This window comes from Micropterus salmoides, unplaced genomic scaffold (genome assembly GCF_014851395.1).
Source record: "Micropterus salmoides isolate LMB-PRFRI ecotype aquatic unplaced genomic scaffold, ASM1485139v1 Ms_hic_scaffold_5, whole genome shotgun sequence".
NCBI lineage: Eukaryota > Metazoa > Chordata > Actinopteri > Centrarchiformes > Centrarchidae > Micropterus > Micropterus salmoides.
In genome coordinates this window covers 15,158,170-15,175,852 of record NW_024044237.1, presented here as the reverse complement: position 1 = coordinate 15,175,852, position 17,683 = coordinate 15,158,170, and the positions used below count along the sequence as shown (strand labels likewise).

The 17,683-nt window shown below is 40.0% G+C and overlaps 2 protein-coding genes across 3 annotated transcripts; one reads left to right on the top strand and one right to left on the bottom strand.

The window, feature by feature from the left end:
- Window positions 1–4,541: 4,541 nt before the first annotated feature.
- Window positions 4,542–8,738, bottom strand: irg1l (immunoresponsive gene 1, like). Of its 2 annotated transcripts, none has more exons than XM_038698668.1 (6): window positions 8,616–8,738; window positions 8,157–8,217; window positions 7,840–8,027; window positions 7,309–7,401; window positions 6,586–6,791; window positions 4,542–5,898 (listed from the first exon to the last, which is right to left on the bottom strand). In XM_038698668.1, exons 1-6 carry the CDS (start codon window positions 8,631–8,633, stop codon window positions 4,971–4,973), a joined length of 1,494 nt encoding a protein of 497 aa, XP_038554596.1. In that variant the 5' UTR covers window positions 8,634–8,738; the 3' UTR covers window positions 4,542–4,970. The 2 variants fall into 2 exon arrangements, with proteins under 2 accessions (XP_038554596.1, XP_038554597.1); XM_038698669.1 differs by having other exon boundaries at window positions 8,163–8,217.
- Window positions 8,739–8,933: 195 nt separating this feature from the next.
- si:ch211-153b23.3 lies at window positions 8,934–14,170 on the top strand. The gene is made up of 11 exons (XM_038698627.1): window positions 8,934–9,081; window positions 9,778–9,963; window positions 10,050–11,540; window positions 11,628–11,720; window positions 11,810–11,914; window positions 12,032–12,141; window positions 12,241–12,432; window positions 12,523–12,685; window positions 12,797–12,962; window positions 13,234–13,328; window positions 13,421–14,170. Exons 1-11 carry the CDS (start codon window positions 9,012–9,014, stop codon window positions 13,504–13,506), a joined length of 2,757 nt encoding a protein of 918 aa, XP_038554555.1. The 5' UTR covers window positions 8,934–9,011; the 3' UTR covers window positions 13,507–14,170.
- The last annotated feature ends 3,513 nt before the right edge of the window (window positions 14,171–17,683 follow it).

Below are 17,683 nucleotides of genomic sequence, written 5' to 3'. Positions count from 1 at the left end.
CGATTGCTCTGTATTTCTGTTTTTTACGTAACTCTTTAAATGATATTAGCCTTTGCCATTATGTGGCTGTTAAGTTGCAGTATTTCATTTTATGGCAGTTTTTTTTAATATAAGAGAGCCCATTTGAATAAAGAAAATGCTCATTGCAATTGCTCATCAGTTTAACTGAAAAAAAAAAAAGCCAGAAATGTCAGTTAATTGAAGATAAAACTCATAAACATACTTCTAATTTGTACGTCAGAACAGTTAAAAATACCTTCTTCGTACTTATTAAAGTTGTTTTGTACTAGATGCAGAGGCTACATTTTTCACTCATTTACACATAGTACCCATTGAATTTCTCTAATATATACACACTCACTACCCACTTTATTAGGTACACCTTGCTAGTACCAGATTGTACCCCCTTTTGCCTTCAGAACCGCCTTAATTCTTTGTGGCATACTTTCAACAAGCTGTTAGAAACATTCCTCAGAGACATGCCTTTGGTGTGAGAGACTCAGGTTCAAATCCACTTTGACAGACTAATGTGTCCCTGAGCAAGACACTTGTAATAGCAATTGTAAGTCGCTTTGGATAAAAGCTAAATCAATAAATGTAATGTAAGAAACCAGTTTGAGAGCCTCAGTTTCCTGTTCTTAGCTGACAGGAGTGCCACCTGGTGTGGTCTCCTGCTGCTGCAGCCCATCTGCTTCAAGGTTCAATGTTTTTGTGTTCAGAGATGCTATTCTGCATACCTTGGTTGTAACGAGTGGTTATTTGAGTTACTGTTGCCTTGCTGTTGACTGTTGTCATCTTAAACCAGTCTGCCCAATCTCTTCTGACCTCTGACACCAACAAGGCATTTTCATCCACACAGCTGCCGCTCACTGGATATTTTTCTTTTTCGGGCCATTTCCTGTAAACCCTAGAGATGGTTGTGGGTGAAAATCCGAGTAGATCAGCGGTTTCTGAAATACTCAGACCAGCCAGTCAGGCACCAACAACTCCCACGTTCAAAGTCACTTAAACCCTCTTTTTTCCTCATTCTGATGCTCGATTTGAACTTCAGAAAGTTGTCTTGACATACATACATGACTAAATGCATAGTTGCTGCCATTGGCGGATTAGCAATTTGTGTTAGCAAGCAACTGAACAGGTGTACCTATTAAAGTGGCCGGTGAGTGTATATATATGGAGTTTGCATGTGTTACTGTTAGTTATAATAAAATGGAGAGTTTGCTGGAAAGGATTAGCTTTTGCACATCAGTTATCAGTCACTGTATGAACTGAACAGGATGATTGAGCATGTGTTTGTGTAAATATGTGAAATCTGGCTTGTGTGTTCATTAATTCTACAATCTTGAATGTTTCTTTAAACATCCTGCTTCTAGGACACATTGCGTTAAGTGCAGAGACATAGAGAGACACAGTACAAAGACATAGTAATCTCCACATACTTAATCTACTGAGCATGGCCAATCAATGTAGCCCAATAACTAACCCCCACAACCAGGTATTTTCTCAGTACTGACTATTCTCATCTTCAGATCACAGTTTCACCCATTCATAATTTTTCCTGAATGTTGAAATGAGACGCACAATAGAGCTACCTACTCTCACCCACTCATCATCAAAGCACAGTCACACCTTTGTTTGTGATCTGTTCAGTGACAAGGTGAAACCACAGACCTGGTTATTATTTCACTGAAGCCTGTGTGAGATACAGTATACATTATAAATTAGAGGAAGGTGGGATGCCTTTAGTGAGGAGAAGGAAATGGCCATTATTTCCCTGTTTTCTGACTGTAAACCTTAACACTAGGCCTTTTTGGCACGCATCAAAAGCAATCTTTTCAGTCATTGTTGTGTGGAAACTCCATCTTTAGACATCTGAAGTTGCGTTACTATTGTGTCATCTCCTCTGTTGTTGGTGGAGACAATATGAAAACTGTACACCTGTAATTCATCCTAACCCTAATCAATTGTGGTTGAATTTCCTCTTTTGTTGTTGAGTTTGCCCAAATACAGAAGTCTCCAGGATAGGAAACACTATCACAGCTAAGGGGATATTTTTAACTGCTCAGGGCCTTTTGTCATTGTCGCTATATTTACCATGGGAAAAAAACACAACAATAAAACACAACAATACAGCAAGTGCACACAAGAAAACTTTCCCAGTTATCAAACATATTATTGGTGTATGTAATTATGTTATCAGTCCTCATAATTATTCCTATATAAACATTACTTTTTCCCATTGCCTGGCTACCACATCTGAGTTAGTGAATAACTCCGAATGGAAGTCTACATAGTAGATAATGTTGATTTATCAGAGATCTGACTGGGAGATCCTGTATTAATGAATCATCAGATAATGATTACTGGTAGTTGTTCCTGGTTAACTCTTAACCAGCTGCTGAGCAGCACAAAGCAATTATAACAGTTAAGCTATTTAATCATTAATGACTTTTTTGTGGCCCCTCAAGTAAAGTGACACATCATACTACTACTACTTACTAAGTAATCTCTAATTACAAAATTATTATGAGAAGTAGCTACAGAGTTTAAATTCACCAGTAAAAACTCAATGCAATACATAGATATTAGTTCCTCACTCGTTCCTTTGTAACACAATTTTGTATACTGTGCTGTGTTACCAAATTTTAGTCCCTGTGGTGTATGTATTGCTTCTTTACATTATTTCCTCATCCTTCCTTGTGTTTTATGTTTAGGACAGCTCATCGTTACATTATGTTACATTCATCTGACCTGTTTTGTCTATTGAAAGCATTTTATTGCAGTGTTTTTCAGTGTCAATCTTTCCTTACTGTTGTGTATGTTTCTATTTCCATGCTGTACAGTGACAACACTTCCTTATCCTCCAATGTGTCTCTATAACCTATTCCTTATTTTTTGTTAGTTGCAACAACATCAGTCAGTGATGGCATTATTCCCTTTGATCCCCTTTGATTAACCTCCCATCTCTCAGCTGTATAAGGAACAAAACTTGGGCCTAAATGTTTTCTGTACGCATTTGCTCTTAAGCTCTCTGCACTGGTAATTCAGAACACATGTAGGACATACAGTAGTTGTAACCTAATCTGTGGACCCTTGTGGAAAATTTTGTTGTCTCACCAAGAAAGTAAAAAAGTGACCAATGAGTCCCAAATAGTCTATAGTCTAAATGACTTTAAGATAACTCTAGAAGTTTAGTCTCACTCATCTGTTGTGCTAGCTGCAATCAGTGTTGCTTTATGGAAGAACACTGAGCACAAAATACTAACCACAGGACAATCTCTACTTGTGTCTACTGTGAACACTAAGAACTTTGTGCTGACCTTTTTTTGTTCGTCTAAAAGTTGTGGACACAGTTGATCTATTTCTGTTTTTATACAAAACCTACCTTTTTCCAACAGAGCACAATAGTTGGTAATGTTAAGTTAAATATTTCTGGTAAAAACACAATGTCCCACATTGTTTGATGTACGCACAGTACTTGCACGATGTTATACAGTTAGTTGAATATCATCTGCCGATACGCAGCTCCACCAACGAAGAAGCTCTTTTACCCTGGTGACCATAATTGTGGGTCCATCAATTCAAAGTTTAATTACAGAGAATACTGTATAAAATAATGCACAAGATGAGACCAAAGTTGACGTCAAACAGAGCAGGTTCTACAGTTTTATTATGAAACTAGTAGGGCTACCTTATTACTTATTCTTTTGGAAATACCCACAACTCCTTTTAATACATAATATTTCTTTATTCTTTAGTTCATTATTAAACTTTCTTAACACTTTGCCAAGACAGCATTTCTTTGTGGATTTGACACAGTTCTCCCAAGACAAGGTGAAGAATTGTTGGTTTCCCTGTGAGACATTCTGTACTGAGCTGGGCAGTGGCGTGAAACAAAGCCCCCGTGTCAACAAGACAGGCGCCCATTTCCTCCTGTGCAGACTTATTGCCACACATTCACTCAAGGACCGGCCGGAATGAGGAAAACAGCTCTTTTCACATTTAAGAAGCTTGGTGCCTTATTTTTCTTTGCACTCCAAATGTACACACGAAAGGAAAGCACTTTTGTGGTTGCTCATTGACTTTTCTTACTCTGTAAATTGCCTGCTTCTTTCAGTTGCAGACACAAGAATGTTTGTCCTACTTTTAAAATGTTGGCAGTGATTAATCTAATGACGGAGTAATGTTCTGCACTTTGTGACCTCAGTAATCACTAATTTTCTCTATAGAATCCTTTATCCTAGGGAAACAATAGTATGTTGTATTTTCTCTTTCTCTTTGGTTTGTTTTCATTCTGAATGTGTGTTAAAACAAGTGTGGTTAAGTACTCACAGGAAGACATGTGGGTCTGGGCCAAAGTGAACACATTTAAATTTTCTCAAACCATTTTCTTCTGTTATCAATTTAATGTCTCAGACTGTGTTTTTGAGTAGTTTTATTCAAACAAAAACACACAACAACAGAAATGCTACATTTGTGTATTGAATATCAAAGAATAAATGCTATTGCGTGCAAATGTTTACAAGCATCAGGCATTTACATTGTTTAAATGAACATTTATTTGATCCATTATTTGGCACAAGAAACACAGTACAGTACTTATATGTATAATGTCTGATATTATGAAGTATTCAGTACATAAATCTTCCCTTTTGCCTTTGCATCATATTTTACAAGTCATATTGATTTCCTAATGATGTAAAACAAAATTAAATAATACAATAAATACATTAGATACATCTGTTCTGACATGGCTCAATAGATATTTCGGTATTTGTCAGTACTGGGTAAAGAGACACGTATATGGAAACAGTTGTAGTGTACAGTGTTGCCTAGCTGCTTTTCATGTAACACTTTTACAAAGGGCATTGATTTGGAAAATTTTAAGTACATTTTACTGTAAATATTTAGGTAAACAGTCTTTTAATATACTTCTGTTTTGCTATTATTATGTATGTAATGTTGAGTGTTCATTGCAGCTGTGAGAGAAGGAACCCGCAGTCCTCAAGTCTGTCCAGCTCTTCCACCACATCAATCAGCCTCTCAACCTTCTCAGAGGAAAGCACCGCCCCTGCATTGTTTCTGAACTTCTTCCTCAGGCTCTCATTCGATAGCGGGTTGCGCCAGTGACCATAGAAAGTGTCACAGCGTCCCTTCAGAATGTCTCCCCCGACAAGTGACACCTGGATTTCGCCGTACATGCTGTTGAAATTAGCCGGGTTGTCCTGGGGATGCTCCACTTGAACACAGCTCAGCAGAGCGAGCAGGTCAGGGCGCCTCATGGCAGCGGGTGTGAAGGACTGCACAGTCACCTCGCCATCCAGGAGAGCACTGCAAGCATTGAACTGGAAGGAGTGGCGTGCCTCGTGCTCCGAGTCAGGGAAAGGCCTGTTGATGTACTTCGATTTGGGGACCCTCAGCAGGATGTCCTGAACTTGAGCTGGGGAGACAGTGCCAGGGCCAAGCCCAACAAGAAGTTTATGGACCGAGGCTGCAGCATCTGCCACCCAGTGCATCCCCAGATGGGCGGGGAAGCGCTTGAAGGCTATGTCTTGCTCCTCTAGCAGGAACATATGGTTATCATCATTGGGTGATTCTAAAGGCTGCGGCACATAGTCTTCATAAAAAGCACTGAATCCAGCCACCCCAGGAACAGCATCCAGGACCAGAGGACTCGCCTCTAGGCCTCGGGAGGCCAGTAGAGCAGCCTCCAGCCCTAAGCGTGAGGCATTACCAATGTGGAGGGGTTTAGATTGAGTGGCAGCATTAGCCATAGGGGCTCCAGATAGAGAAGCAGCTATAGCCAAGGCATGACTGCACTGGGTGTGATCCAAGGACAAGAGGCGAGCACAGGCGGCTGCACTTCCCATGGTCCCCACCACACTGGGAGGGTGAAACCTGGTGATAAGACACAAAGAAGGAGACAGACAGAAAGACTTGTCAGGTGTTTTGGAATTATTTACCCTAAATGAGCATATCATATGTGTGCTATCATCATTATGGTAATTGCAGAGCTCCTGTGTGTCTCTTTGTACAAACAGCTACTCTTTTCTCAAGACTCTCCACATTCTTACAGACACAGCTTATTTCTGGGGTGTTAAAATAATTTTTTTAGTTTTGTTTATTTTTTTTAGTAATTTCAGTGTTTGATAAACAAGCTAATAATGTGGTGAGTAATTTGACTTTGTGTAAACACTCCACAAATGGAATCTGGTCTTTCAGTATCCTTCACATTGCTAATTGTGCTAACGCTACCCACAGAGCCTCTGCTGTCCCCGAGATGAACATAATAACACTCCTTTCACAGCTCATTGACACCACTAAGAGACGGCACATTATGCTGCACCTGCGTCCTTGTGAACCACTCTGCAGAGATCAGCAAGAGTCAAATATGGATCTCTTTAGACTCATGTGGATACTTGTTCTCCGTGTAGAATACAAATAAACACCCTTTAACAAGGATCTAGCTTTACATCAGTAAAGTGATCACTTAGGGAGACCAAGTAAAGTGCAAACCTACTGCAATGTTGTTAGCCTTTAAATTGCAGTATGCGTCCAATTTGACTGGTGCTCTGAGGAGCTCACCTCTTGGGGATGTTGTGGGCCTCATTAGAGAACCTCATCAGTCGGCCCTGGATCTCAATGCCGACGTTAAATGCCAGCAGGAGGTCCAGGCCAGTAGGTTTGCTGTTAGCAGGCATCACGTCACTGAGTGCTAACACAGCAGGAAGGACTGCTCCTGAGGGATGAGTGGCAGGGTGCCATGTATCATCAAAGTCCATGGAGTGAGTCTGCAGCAAAAAAACAACAAACAACACATTTTTAACAATCAAATGGTTGTGAATAATAGCAAAAAGTATTATGAGAGTACCATAATATTTAAAGCAATTAGATGATTTTTGATACAATTTGCCAAGAACATGACTTTAGAGTGCTTTGTGAAATAACACAGTAGCTAGCTGTACACTATTTTTATATTTAGCTATAATTTAGCCCTTTACACATATCTCCTTTCTCTGTGTATTGGAAAATGCATTTCATTGCCATAACAGGCTTAAACCGCTGGAGGCAGGCTGCAGAAATTAGTTTTACAACCTGATGACTTCTTTAAAAATGAAGGCCATGTCTGCAGAGGGTCAATGTTTATTCAATTCAGTATTTTCATCCACCCTTCTTGCGGTTGGCTGCCCAGACGGTACCACAGCTGAGTATAATATAGCTGTTGTTCGGTTTTGGTAATGGGTTTAGTGCGTCTGAAATTGTGTGGTGTACTGTGGACAATGGTGACCCATCTGTATTTATACTCACTGCTACTCCATTGACAAAAGCTGCCAGTGCCGGGGAGAGCCTTGTGCCTTTGCGTCCGTAAACAGAGCTGATGTCATCAGGAGCATACATGTGCTGAAAGGAAAAAGACGAAGACAGGTAAACACAGGGTGTTGTCACAAGGACATATTTATATCAACATAGTATAGTATAGTATAGTCACAGATTGTGTCATCACATATAACACATATACATATAAAGCGAATTTCACTTTAAAAAGCTCTCGCATATCAAAATCAGATATCAAGATATCAAGCTGAATATACTTCTTTGTAAGTCATATGTGAAACACAGAAATTTGGAGGAAAAGTTCCTCAGTCAATAAAAAACCCTGCCTGTTCCTACGTTTTATGACACAGTTCAACATAATCATAACCTGTGATTTTTTTAACTCATCTGTCCACACACAGCTATTGCACTGACTTACGACTATGGTTTGCATAAGGTCAAGCAAGTGCTTTCATCTGTTACATTGCCTCATATAAAAAAAGACCTTCTTTCCCCTGTGCCCACCTGGCTGTGCTGCAGGGCCAGTTCAAACACATCTGTTGTGCTGCCAATCAGACCAACTCCAATGCTGTCCAACACCATCCTTTTGCTGCGGTGGAGCGCCATGGAGGACAAATGCTGGGGCTTTACTTCACTGATGAACTTCCCATAGCTGGCTGTGACTGTGTCCTCAGGGGCCGGGCGCTTCAAGACTGCAGGGGGAAAGAGCAAGGAATGTAAAAAGAAGGAAAGAGGTCAGCAGAAAGAACAGGGGAAATGTTGGAAGAATGCTATTACATCTTCTTAGGTTGGAAAAGAACACTGAGTGTGCCAGAAGTTACCTTTACCTTCCACCGCAGACTTATGCAGCCCTCTAACAGCCCATACTGGTCTAATGGTTTTCTGCAGGACATAGAGTGCAGAATGTCTTTATTGACACATGTAAACCGCTAAGTGTGACATTTATTTATTTTTTTGACATCTCATATCCATTACAGGCTTTGGTTATGCACAGTGATCTTTGACAGACTCAGATCTAATTAAATCAGCCTTTTGGTGGACATTCACATCACTATAATGAATATTACTCAGCTTGTCTGCCTCTTTTGAAAGAGCCATTGTGCTGTTGAGGTGTTGCTTTAACAGGTGTGGTACAGTATGTATAATCTGCTACACTAGATTGGATAAAGTTAAGAAAGCAAGCTACTTGAGTCACTCAAGCATGAAAAATATTTATTACAGTGTGGGGTACATATTCATCTAACAGAAATAGACCTGCAAAAATATCTTCAAATCTTTACCTTCAATGTGGAGATCATGGCTTGAGTCTGCTGTATTCTCTCGCTATGCTCTTCTTTTTTTCTCTTGATGCAGTGGGTTTGCAGTCAACAGGTTGTGAAGGATGTTGATGCTTTTGAGGTTGAGAGGGCACCTGCCTTATATAGTCCAGGACTCACCTGACTGGCCTGGGAGGAACAGGGAAGCACTGTCATATCCATAGCATATCAGATTAAGTGGAGGAATTTCCATCATCGTCATTACCAGCATCTCCATCCTCAGAAAAGGGAGGAGAAACAATTGGTAGTTTATTGTCCAAAGTGAGGGGCAGTGATGTCACCTCTCAGGTTGCTGACTGTAGGATAGTGTGGGGGAAATTTTCATGAACTCCTCCTACACCTACAACTCAAGCCTTATTTATGACAAACTTTCTTTCCTGCTTCAGATTCAGAACAACTCAACAGTTCCTCTGTCTGAGCGTCTTACCAGGTATGACTTTATTTTCACTTGCTTTATTACTGGTTAACACAAAGACTTTATTATGTTCCATTTAAAAGGCTGCATTATAAATTCATGGTGATAACATGCTTTTCACATACTCACTTGTCAGGACAAAAAAATACTACAATGTAAAGTTCTTTATGAGATTAAGAAAGAATACCAAAATACAACTCTGAAAATATGTAACTGACAAAATCACAAACATTTCCTGTGTTTTGGTAGATATCACTAAATATCAGTCTGTTAGTTATGGGTAAAATAATTATTTCCTTATGTGGACACCTGCTGTTTTTTTTTTTGTCATTTGAGTAGGAATGCTAAAAATAAACACTCTGGTGTGTCTCTTGCTGCTCTCACACAACATCAGTAGAGCAGCCTCTTTTGATGGGCAGGGCCAAAGACTCTCAGGTTTCAGAAAGGAGGTTTAGAGAGTAGAACTTTCCAATTTGTCTCTGTCTATATCTTTTAATAGAATCCAACCGCAAACAACGGATGATGAATTTCATTCATATTTTGGCAACACAGTGATGGCCTACTAATAATTCTATTCCAGTTTTATACATTTTCACCATAATTTGTATTATGAGTGATTTGACATTGCAAATTATACTTAATTAATAGAAAATGTACAGATTATATACATTTATGGATATGTTGTCTGAGTCATTTGTTTCATTGTTTCAGTGAAACTACAGTTCGACAACAAAGACACTATGTCATCATCACATGGGTTTCCAGCCAGTTTCTATGGTGAACCAGGAGTTTTAGGCATGTTATCTAATGGGATCAGTGCATTCCTTGTACTTCTACAGAACTTCAATACAGCACACACGGGCAATGCGCCAGTAGGAGTGGAGAACATACTTGCAGGTAAAAAAAATTCAAAATCTGGTAGAATTATATAATCAAATGTATTGTAAATAATTTTAGTAATTTCAGTTCCATATATTTTATAGGTGTTCATCTTATCCTGATTGGTGGTATATGCCAACTGGTGGCCGGGCTGCTTTCATTTAGAAAATACGATCATCTGAGTGGCACTGCCTTCATTGGGTATGCTGCTCTTTGGGGTAGTTATGGTGCCACCCGAATCTATTTTGGTGCCTTAGCTGAAACTCCTACAACAACATCTATAACACATCAAATGATGAGTAATTTGTCTCTGTCCACTGACACGATGAGCAACATATCTTTGAATGCCACCACAGAGTCCATAAAAGAGACAGCCATCGCTGGTCTGGTCCCCTATATTCTTCTGTCCTTTCTCCTAGCCTTCTGCTCTGCCACAGTCAACTACATCATGCCTTTTGTCTTTGGGGCCATCACAGCCACTTTAATTTTTGAAGCAGTAGGTCTGGTAGCAAGCTCCTGGGCTCTCGTGGTCTCTGGTGTTCTGGAATTGCTCATTCTGATTTTTGCCATCTATGGTTCAGCTGCCCTTCTTATCAAAGGTCTGACTCAACGTCTGGTCCTCAAAGGCTTTGGTACCCCCCTCTTCAATGTTCTCCTGCTAGGGACCACCAACTCTGCAAGCGCCCAGAGCATTGGCCAAGAGAAGAAGAAAAACACAAAATACGCAGAGCCCATGGCTTTGGGTTTCTTCTGTGACACTGTTGCCCCCTTCATATTTGCTTTCTACAGCTTTGGGTACATAAAGTCATTTGGCGTAGGAGCTGCATGGGTCTCAATCATCACAGTCGCCCAGCTCTTCTCCAGCTACTACGCGCATCTTCGTCAAGATTGCTACCACACAACTAAGTTTGGTCTTCATGCCACATATTGGCTGATCAAGGCTTGGGATGAGTTTGTGGCATCTGATCTGGTTGTGGAAGGCAGTAAAGTGGTGTCAGGGAGGGAAGAAATGGTGGGAAATTGGTTCTTTGTGATGGCAGGTTTGGTGCTCTGCGTGGGAAGCCTGAACACAGACGTCCTGGAACTGATCCACAACATGCTGTTTGTCCTGCTCACAGTCTCAACAATCCCCCAGATCCCTCTCCAGGGATACTACATCTTCTTTGGTGTAGCTTGTTCTCTGTTCACTGCAACCTCCCTATACGGTACCTTTGCACGTCTTATCAACACCATAGCAGAGAAGTCTCTAATCCCTGTAGGACCACAGCCCATCTCCACTGACCAGTTGAAGAAGGCTTTGAAATGCTGCAGGGCCAGGCAGGGAGAGCAGGGGGCTCTGCCACAAACTGACCAGGCTTCAGATGCCTTGTTCTACCTTTCAAATGGGGTTGCAGCTCTCTCCGCTCTTCATGAAAGTTTATCCAGTATGAATCCTGCCTTCCTTCATCTGACTGTCCCTTGGGTCCTCATCTCTGGAGCCATCATCCAGACCTATGTCAGTCGGCTGCAAGTCACAGGAGGTGGCCGTTTTGGGTCAGTCATCTCATCCATCTATGTAGCAGTATGGGCAACCTGGACCTGGTTTAGGTTTGCAGGTATGTCAATGCAAACATGTTTAAATGGAGAAATTGTTCTTACTGAAAAACACAACATTTTGATCCCAAGTTGTTGTTTTTTTCTAGGTAACCTCCTTCAGCTTCCCACAGAAGCAGCCTACGGTTTTGCAGCAGGCGCCATTGCTCTCCTTGTCATTAATGCATTTCTTATGCTAATAGGTAAGGTTAATGATGGTTATTTAAAAGAAAATAATGAATTAGTTTGTTTCTTTTTGCTCTTGTTTTCATTCTTCCATTGTTTATGCCAGCTGCCTATAGGAACCTGGTTTTGCTGTTTCTAACAGTAGTCATGGAGGTTGTTCTGGTCTGTTTCCTCCTTTCCACTCTGCGTCGACTTCCATATGGATTAGAAAGTGAGTATAGATGAAGCCTCATTCTGAACATGTTTTTAAATCTATAAATAGGTTTAAATTAAAATAGTCATCTCTGTAAAAGAAATCCATCTAATTATTGAAACATATTCTTTACAGTGGCCATGCTTGCACTACTTTCAACAATTTGCATATATGGAGCTCTGGCTTCACTGGTGAACTGCATCTTCTCACAGAGACTGCTGCCTATGGGCTCTCCCTTAATAAAGGTAACTAATTAAGAGACTCCTTTTTTAATCCTTTGCCAGTTCTTTAGTGGTCTGTTAAATTCTATCCTGTTCATTTTATGAAAATGTGGCTTGTCTCAGGAGGAAGTGAAGCAGGAGTCTGCTCCAGAGCTACCCTGTCCTGTGGCCAATTCGCGACTCACCAGTGGTCTCTTGAAGATTGCTCGCCTTCTGGAGGAAGGCGGAGTATGTGGTATTCCCACAGACACCGTGTATGCCCTGGCTGCCTCGTGCAAGAATCCTCAAGCTATAGAGAAAATCTACAACATCAAAGTAAGAATGAAAGGCTGGTAGTTGATGTCATTTTGAAGTGTATATGACACAGATCATGCTCATGAACCTGTTTTATGTTACCTCATTCAGGACAGACCAGCACAGAAACCCATCTGTATTTGCATCTCTAATGTTGAGCAGCTGGTGGCAGCCAAGCCTCCCTTCAGTCCTTTGCTCTGGGAGTTTATGAGGAATGTGTATCCAGGAGGCATCAGCTGCATTGTCAGCAAAGGAGACTGGCTGTTCAAACTAGGTAAACTGTTAATAGCCGTTCAAATGTTGTTTCACTGGATTCAATTTACAACTAATTCAGCCTGTCTTAAATAAATATCAATGATCAGTATCAGTAACTTGTCTTGTGTAGGAGTGGGACCAGCTTATGACCGTGTTGGTACCAAAGACAGCATCATGATCCGCGTCCCTGACCACACTGTGACCGGCCACCTTTGTGACATCACTGGACCCCTTGCTATTACCTCAGCTAATCCCAGCGGAGAGCCAGACAGCACCCACCACAGCATGGTCATCAAGTAAGTGTCTCTTCACAGAACTCCTTCCATACTCAAGTCCTCATTTTTCCTGTTATTCCTCCGACCCACTCCATGCCATGTCATGCTTCAGTTTAGACATTTATAAACTTCTTGTAATGTAGCAGAATGATCCGACAATATTAAATGTCCTTTTATAGCAGATTAATCTCAGTGTGTCTTGTGAAGCAGAGTAACAAAGTCATTTATTGTCTATTACAATATATTCCTAATGGATGCCAACTAAATGCACAATCACTCTGTTTTGACACAGTCGACTGGGAAACAAGATCCAAGGCATGCTGTGTGACGGGAACTCAAATGAAGTTGTTGCTTCTACCGTGGTCAACTGCTTGAAGATTGATGAAGGTAAAAGGCAAAAATATTCCCACTACATTCTCTCTTTTTTGTGTGTTTTAACAGGCACTTTCAAACTCAAGCCTATCTTTTTCTTTCCACAGGTACCATCACCATTGTGAGGGAAGGGTGTGTCCCTGCAGTGAAAGTCCGACAGATCTTTGACAGAGTGAAAAACACTATGGTGTGATTGTCTCATACCTCATTTCTTTACTTCAGAGTGCCTCTTCATGCCGGGTTCCCTCCAAGATCGGATTCTTCAGCTCCCCCATTTCCATTTGACAATCTCAGGGACACTTTTCGAACAATGTGAGAAAAACTGAAGTTGATGATACACGGGAAACTTTTTGAGCAATGTTGCTGGGCAATGTTGCTGGTGGCAAGTCTGACTATGTTTTGAACTGATAGTGGCGGGGCGGGTGGTGGAGTAGTGGGGGAAGTGGATTACGGTAGTAATCTTTAGTCATTACCATTGATGACAACATTGCCCAGCACCATTGCTCTAAAAGTTGCTCCGTGTATCATCAGCTTGAGTGAAAGCTGGAGTATTGCTGGTTGTATATTTGTATGACAGTGGATGTATTGGCAAATGTTGCAATAAAATAACCATTAGTTTCTCAGTTTCTCAGTTTCTCAGCTGAGAAACTCAGCTCAAAACTGTAAGAACTTTTATATTTAATTTAGTTACAATAATTACAAAATATGTGTATGAAATTAATGTTGTAAATGAATAATTCTCTAAATATGTATTTATTCATATAAATTCTACTGTATGTTGACTGTTTCGAACTGTACTTAAGCTCACTGTGCATTCTTGTATTGAATAATTCTATGAAAATAAACAATGAATCTGACTGATGTGCAATGTTTGTGTCTTAAAAAGAAATGTGTATAATAATAAAAATTATTAGATGCAATGGTACCCAGGTGGATCTAAACTACTGGCCAGTAGGAGAGAGGGGCACATCCAGGAGAAAAGAGAGGTTGAGCCACATATGGCGCTCCGTAGTCACCAATGCTGCCATGGTGACATAGTGATCTATACCAAAGTCATTATACCGTGGCTCTGTAAAACATCTCTGTCTATGCACAGTATGCATCTGCTAAGCTACCAGGATACTTTCTTTTCATTTACAATGCAGAAATGTTTTGTGATACAACCGATTACTGAGAAAACAAAGAATATTTTAAACACATACTTTATAAAAGTTCAACATGCATATACATACATCCAAACATACATAAATAGTACACTTTCCACTATGGCTGGTTTATGTTTATATTTCAATTAGCACAGTAATAAATGGATCCCACCACAATCTTTCATCCATCCATCAACTAACTGCTTATCCCTGCCCACTACCTTGCAGGTAGGTGCTGGAGCCAGTCCCAGCTGACACTGGGCGAGAGGCGGGGTACACCCATTTCATCACAGTGCTAATACATAGAGACAGACAGCCATACACATTCACATTCACAGCTAAGGGCAATTTAGAGTCACCAATTAACCTACCTGCATGTCTTTGGATGGTGAGAGGAACTTGGAGCACCCGAAGAGAACCCACTAAGTAACGGGGAGAACATGCAAACAATACACAGAAGGGCCTTTAAAGTTTTTTGGATGCTTTAATTAGACATTTGAATTTAATTTAACTTGGAAATGTCATGAAAATGCAAGTTAACTCAACTGGAAGATTGCCTTTGTTTCAACTCACAAACTAAGGTTAATAAAGTTGATATAACTACAGTGTTCTAGTTTTCTCATTGTTGTTTTATGGTTTATTAAACTTTTTATAATTTGTTTCAACTTCATTCGTTAAAACTTTAAAAAAAATTTTTCCCTTATCAGTGCAAGACAATCTTCTCTTAACTAGTCTAACCGAAATACATTTCTGCATTATTCTCACAGTTTCAAGTTAGACAACATAACTACATTAATACTACTGTCCATTTCAAGCTAAGAGGATTTAAATTACAAATTTGTTTCAATTTACATTTATAAAGCCACTGTCAGGTACCCCCTGCAATGGTGGCACAAGTCCTTTCTTGTTTACCACAAAAGTGTCTATGTTTTGGTTGGAATCTGAGTACAAGGCTTATCTGCAGTGTATAATTAGGAGGGTGAGCGAATACACGACTATGTGTATCTGTTCAGCAAATAAATTGTCTGTATCTGTATCCATACTTGGCACGGGAGGGGCTTAACCTAGACGTGGGAGTGACTAACTGGAAGTTTGAGCCTGAAATACGTATGGGGTGATCTGAAGTTGCTATATTTATTAGAAAACAATTTACAGAACAGCCTCAGAATTGAGATTAAGAACGTTTTTGATTACAAGAAAACGATTTAAAAAAAAAGTTCTTATAATTATAGTTTATTAGAAAACAAATATTGACACATTTCACTCTTATGATACTGATGAGTCTGTACCAGATACTCGTTTCAACCGAGTACTTGCTCAACCCTAATAATTAGTTGATTATGTCCATGTTTCAACTTAGCTTAAAGAAGACAGTTTCTTTCAAACTCAAAAGACACAGTAACTAGGCCATTTCTTTACTCCACACCTGCACACCTGCCTTTTTTCAGTTGATAAACCCGAGTTCAGTCAACACATGCAAACGCGCTATCGTTCGAGCAACGCCAACAGGATTGGAGTAGTTTCATTCATAATTCAGCCCTGCCACGCCTAGAGGTGTTCCCATAGTGTCTTCACCGACGCAGTGTCTCGTTCCCGAGACGCTTCACACCTGCAATTTTGGTTCGGACCAAACTGAAAAGTCCGAAAGTCCGGACCAAACGAGGTAGGTGTGAAAGCCCCCTAAGGAGAGGAAATGCTGAGTTCGGGAGAGTAACCGTACGTTCTCTCCGTGGCCATGTTACATTAAAGAATGATTCATCACATCTGTTTGACTCCGTATTATTTGGGAAGGAATTATTTTCCCTGACACCTGTCGGAAACCCTCTCGCGCGATCCGTCCGATGTACTACTCTTAAAGTGACAATGCCATTAAATAGAGAGGAATGCTATCACTGAAAAAATCCCACCAGCAATTACATAAGATTATAACCCACATAACACCATTGAACTCTGTTCCCCTGGTTCACCAGGCTACAGTAGGACTATACGAGTGTGAGTGTACTGTAAGTGTGAAAATATTTCCTATTCAGAAGTACATAATAAAGCTGAGATAATGAGACTTCATCTAAAGGCACAAACACATCTGATATACTGAAATCCTAATAGTTCTGTAGTCAATCCAGACATATGTAGTTGTTGCGCTAGCAAATATGCATTTTGTAAAGGACTGGGCTATTGGCTTTGGCGGATGTTCTCTGTTCTCTGAGTGCCTTCAAGTTACTTTGTGTTTTCTCGACAGATCATACACTGTGTTATATAACAGTTTTATTTCCCTGTTACTTCACAGTGTAAGAGAAATATGAGGATTTATGTAACGACAAGGAAATGCCCTCGAGGTTTCCACATTATGGTGTAATCAAAACCCTTTATTTTATTAAAGTAGAATATTTCCTGATGCATCATCTTCAAAAACATGGTATGGAAACATCCTTTTTGTTGTAATTGTAACATTTTTGACATATGTCACCATAAAAGTATCTCAGTCCTAAACTAATTGAACATATCGAGGGAAGCATTAAGAGTAAGAAATAACTTTAAGAATATCAGATACGGAAGGAGTGTATACCTTCACATAATCAAGAAACCTCGTCTGCTTATAAATTTTCTGCAGGAAATGAGAAGAATTATCTGGTTTCATTCATTTCATGCTGATTATTACCTACCATCTGACAAAACTCATGTGTCTTCTACATGTTACTCTTATCTACAATCTTTCATTTTTAAACACATTAATGACACGGTTGAATTTTTTTAACTGAAATCGCCACCAATCAACATCTTTCTCACCACCGTAAAGTCAAATTCTGAACCTTACAGACAGGACTTAACTGCTGTAAAAATGCAGTCTCACCTGACATAGTTCAGGAAAAAAAAGATCAACGGTAGCAGAATTTACATTCCTCAGATTAAAGGATTGGTTGAGTCTTCCTTCAAACAATAGTCAGACACCAAAGTAAACACTGATAGTTGTCTTGCTTCCTGGAATCACTCCTCCTGTTCATAATGGCCATCAAAAGATCCCTTTGTAATGCTCTTTCATAATGTACTGTAAGTGTGAAAATATTTCCTGTTCAGAAGTACATAATAAATGCACAGCTGAGATAATGAGACTTCATCTAAAGGCACAAATACATTTGATATACTGAAATCCTAATAGTTCTGTAAGACATATGTAGTTGTTGCGCTAGCAGATATGCATTTTGTAAAGGACTGGACTATTGGTTT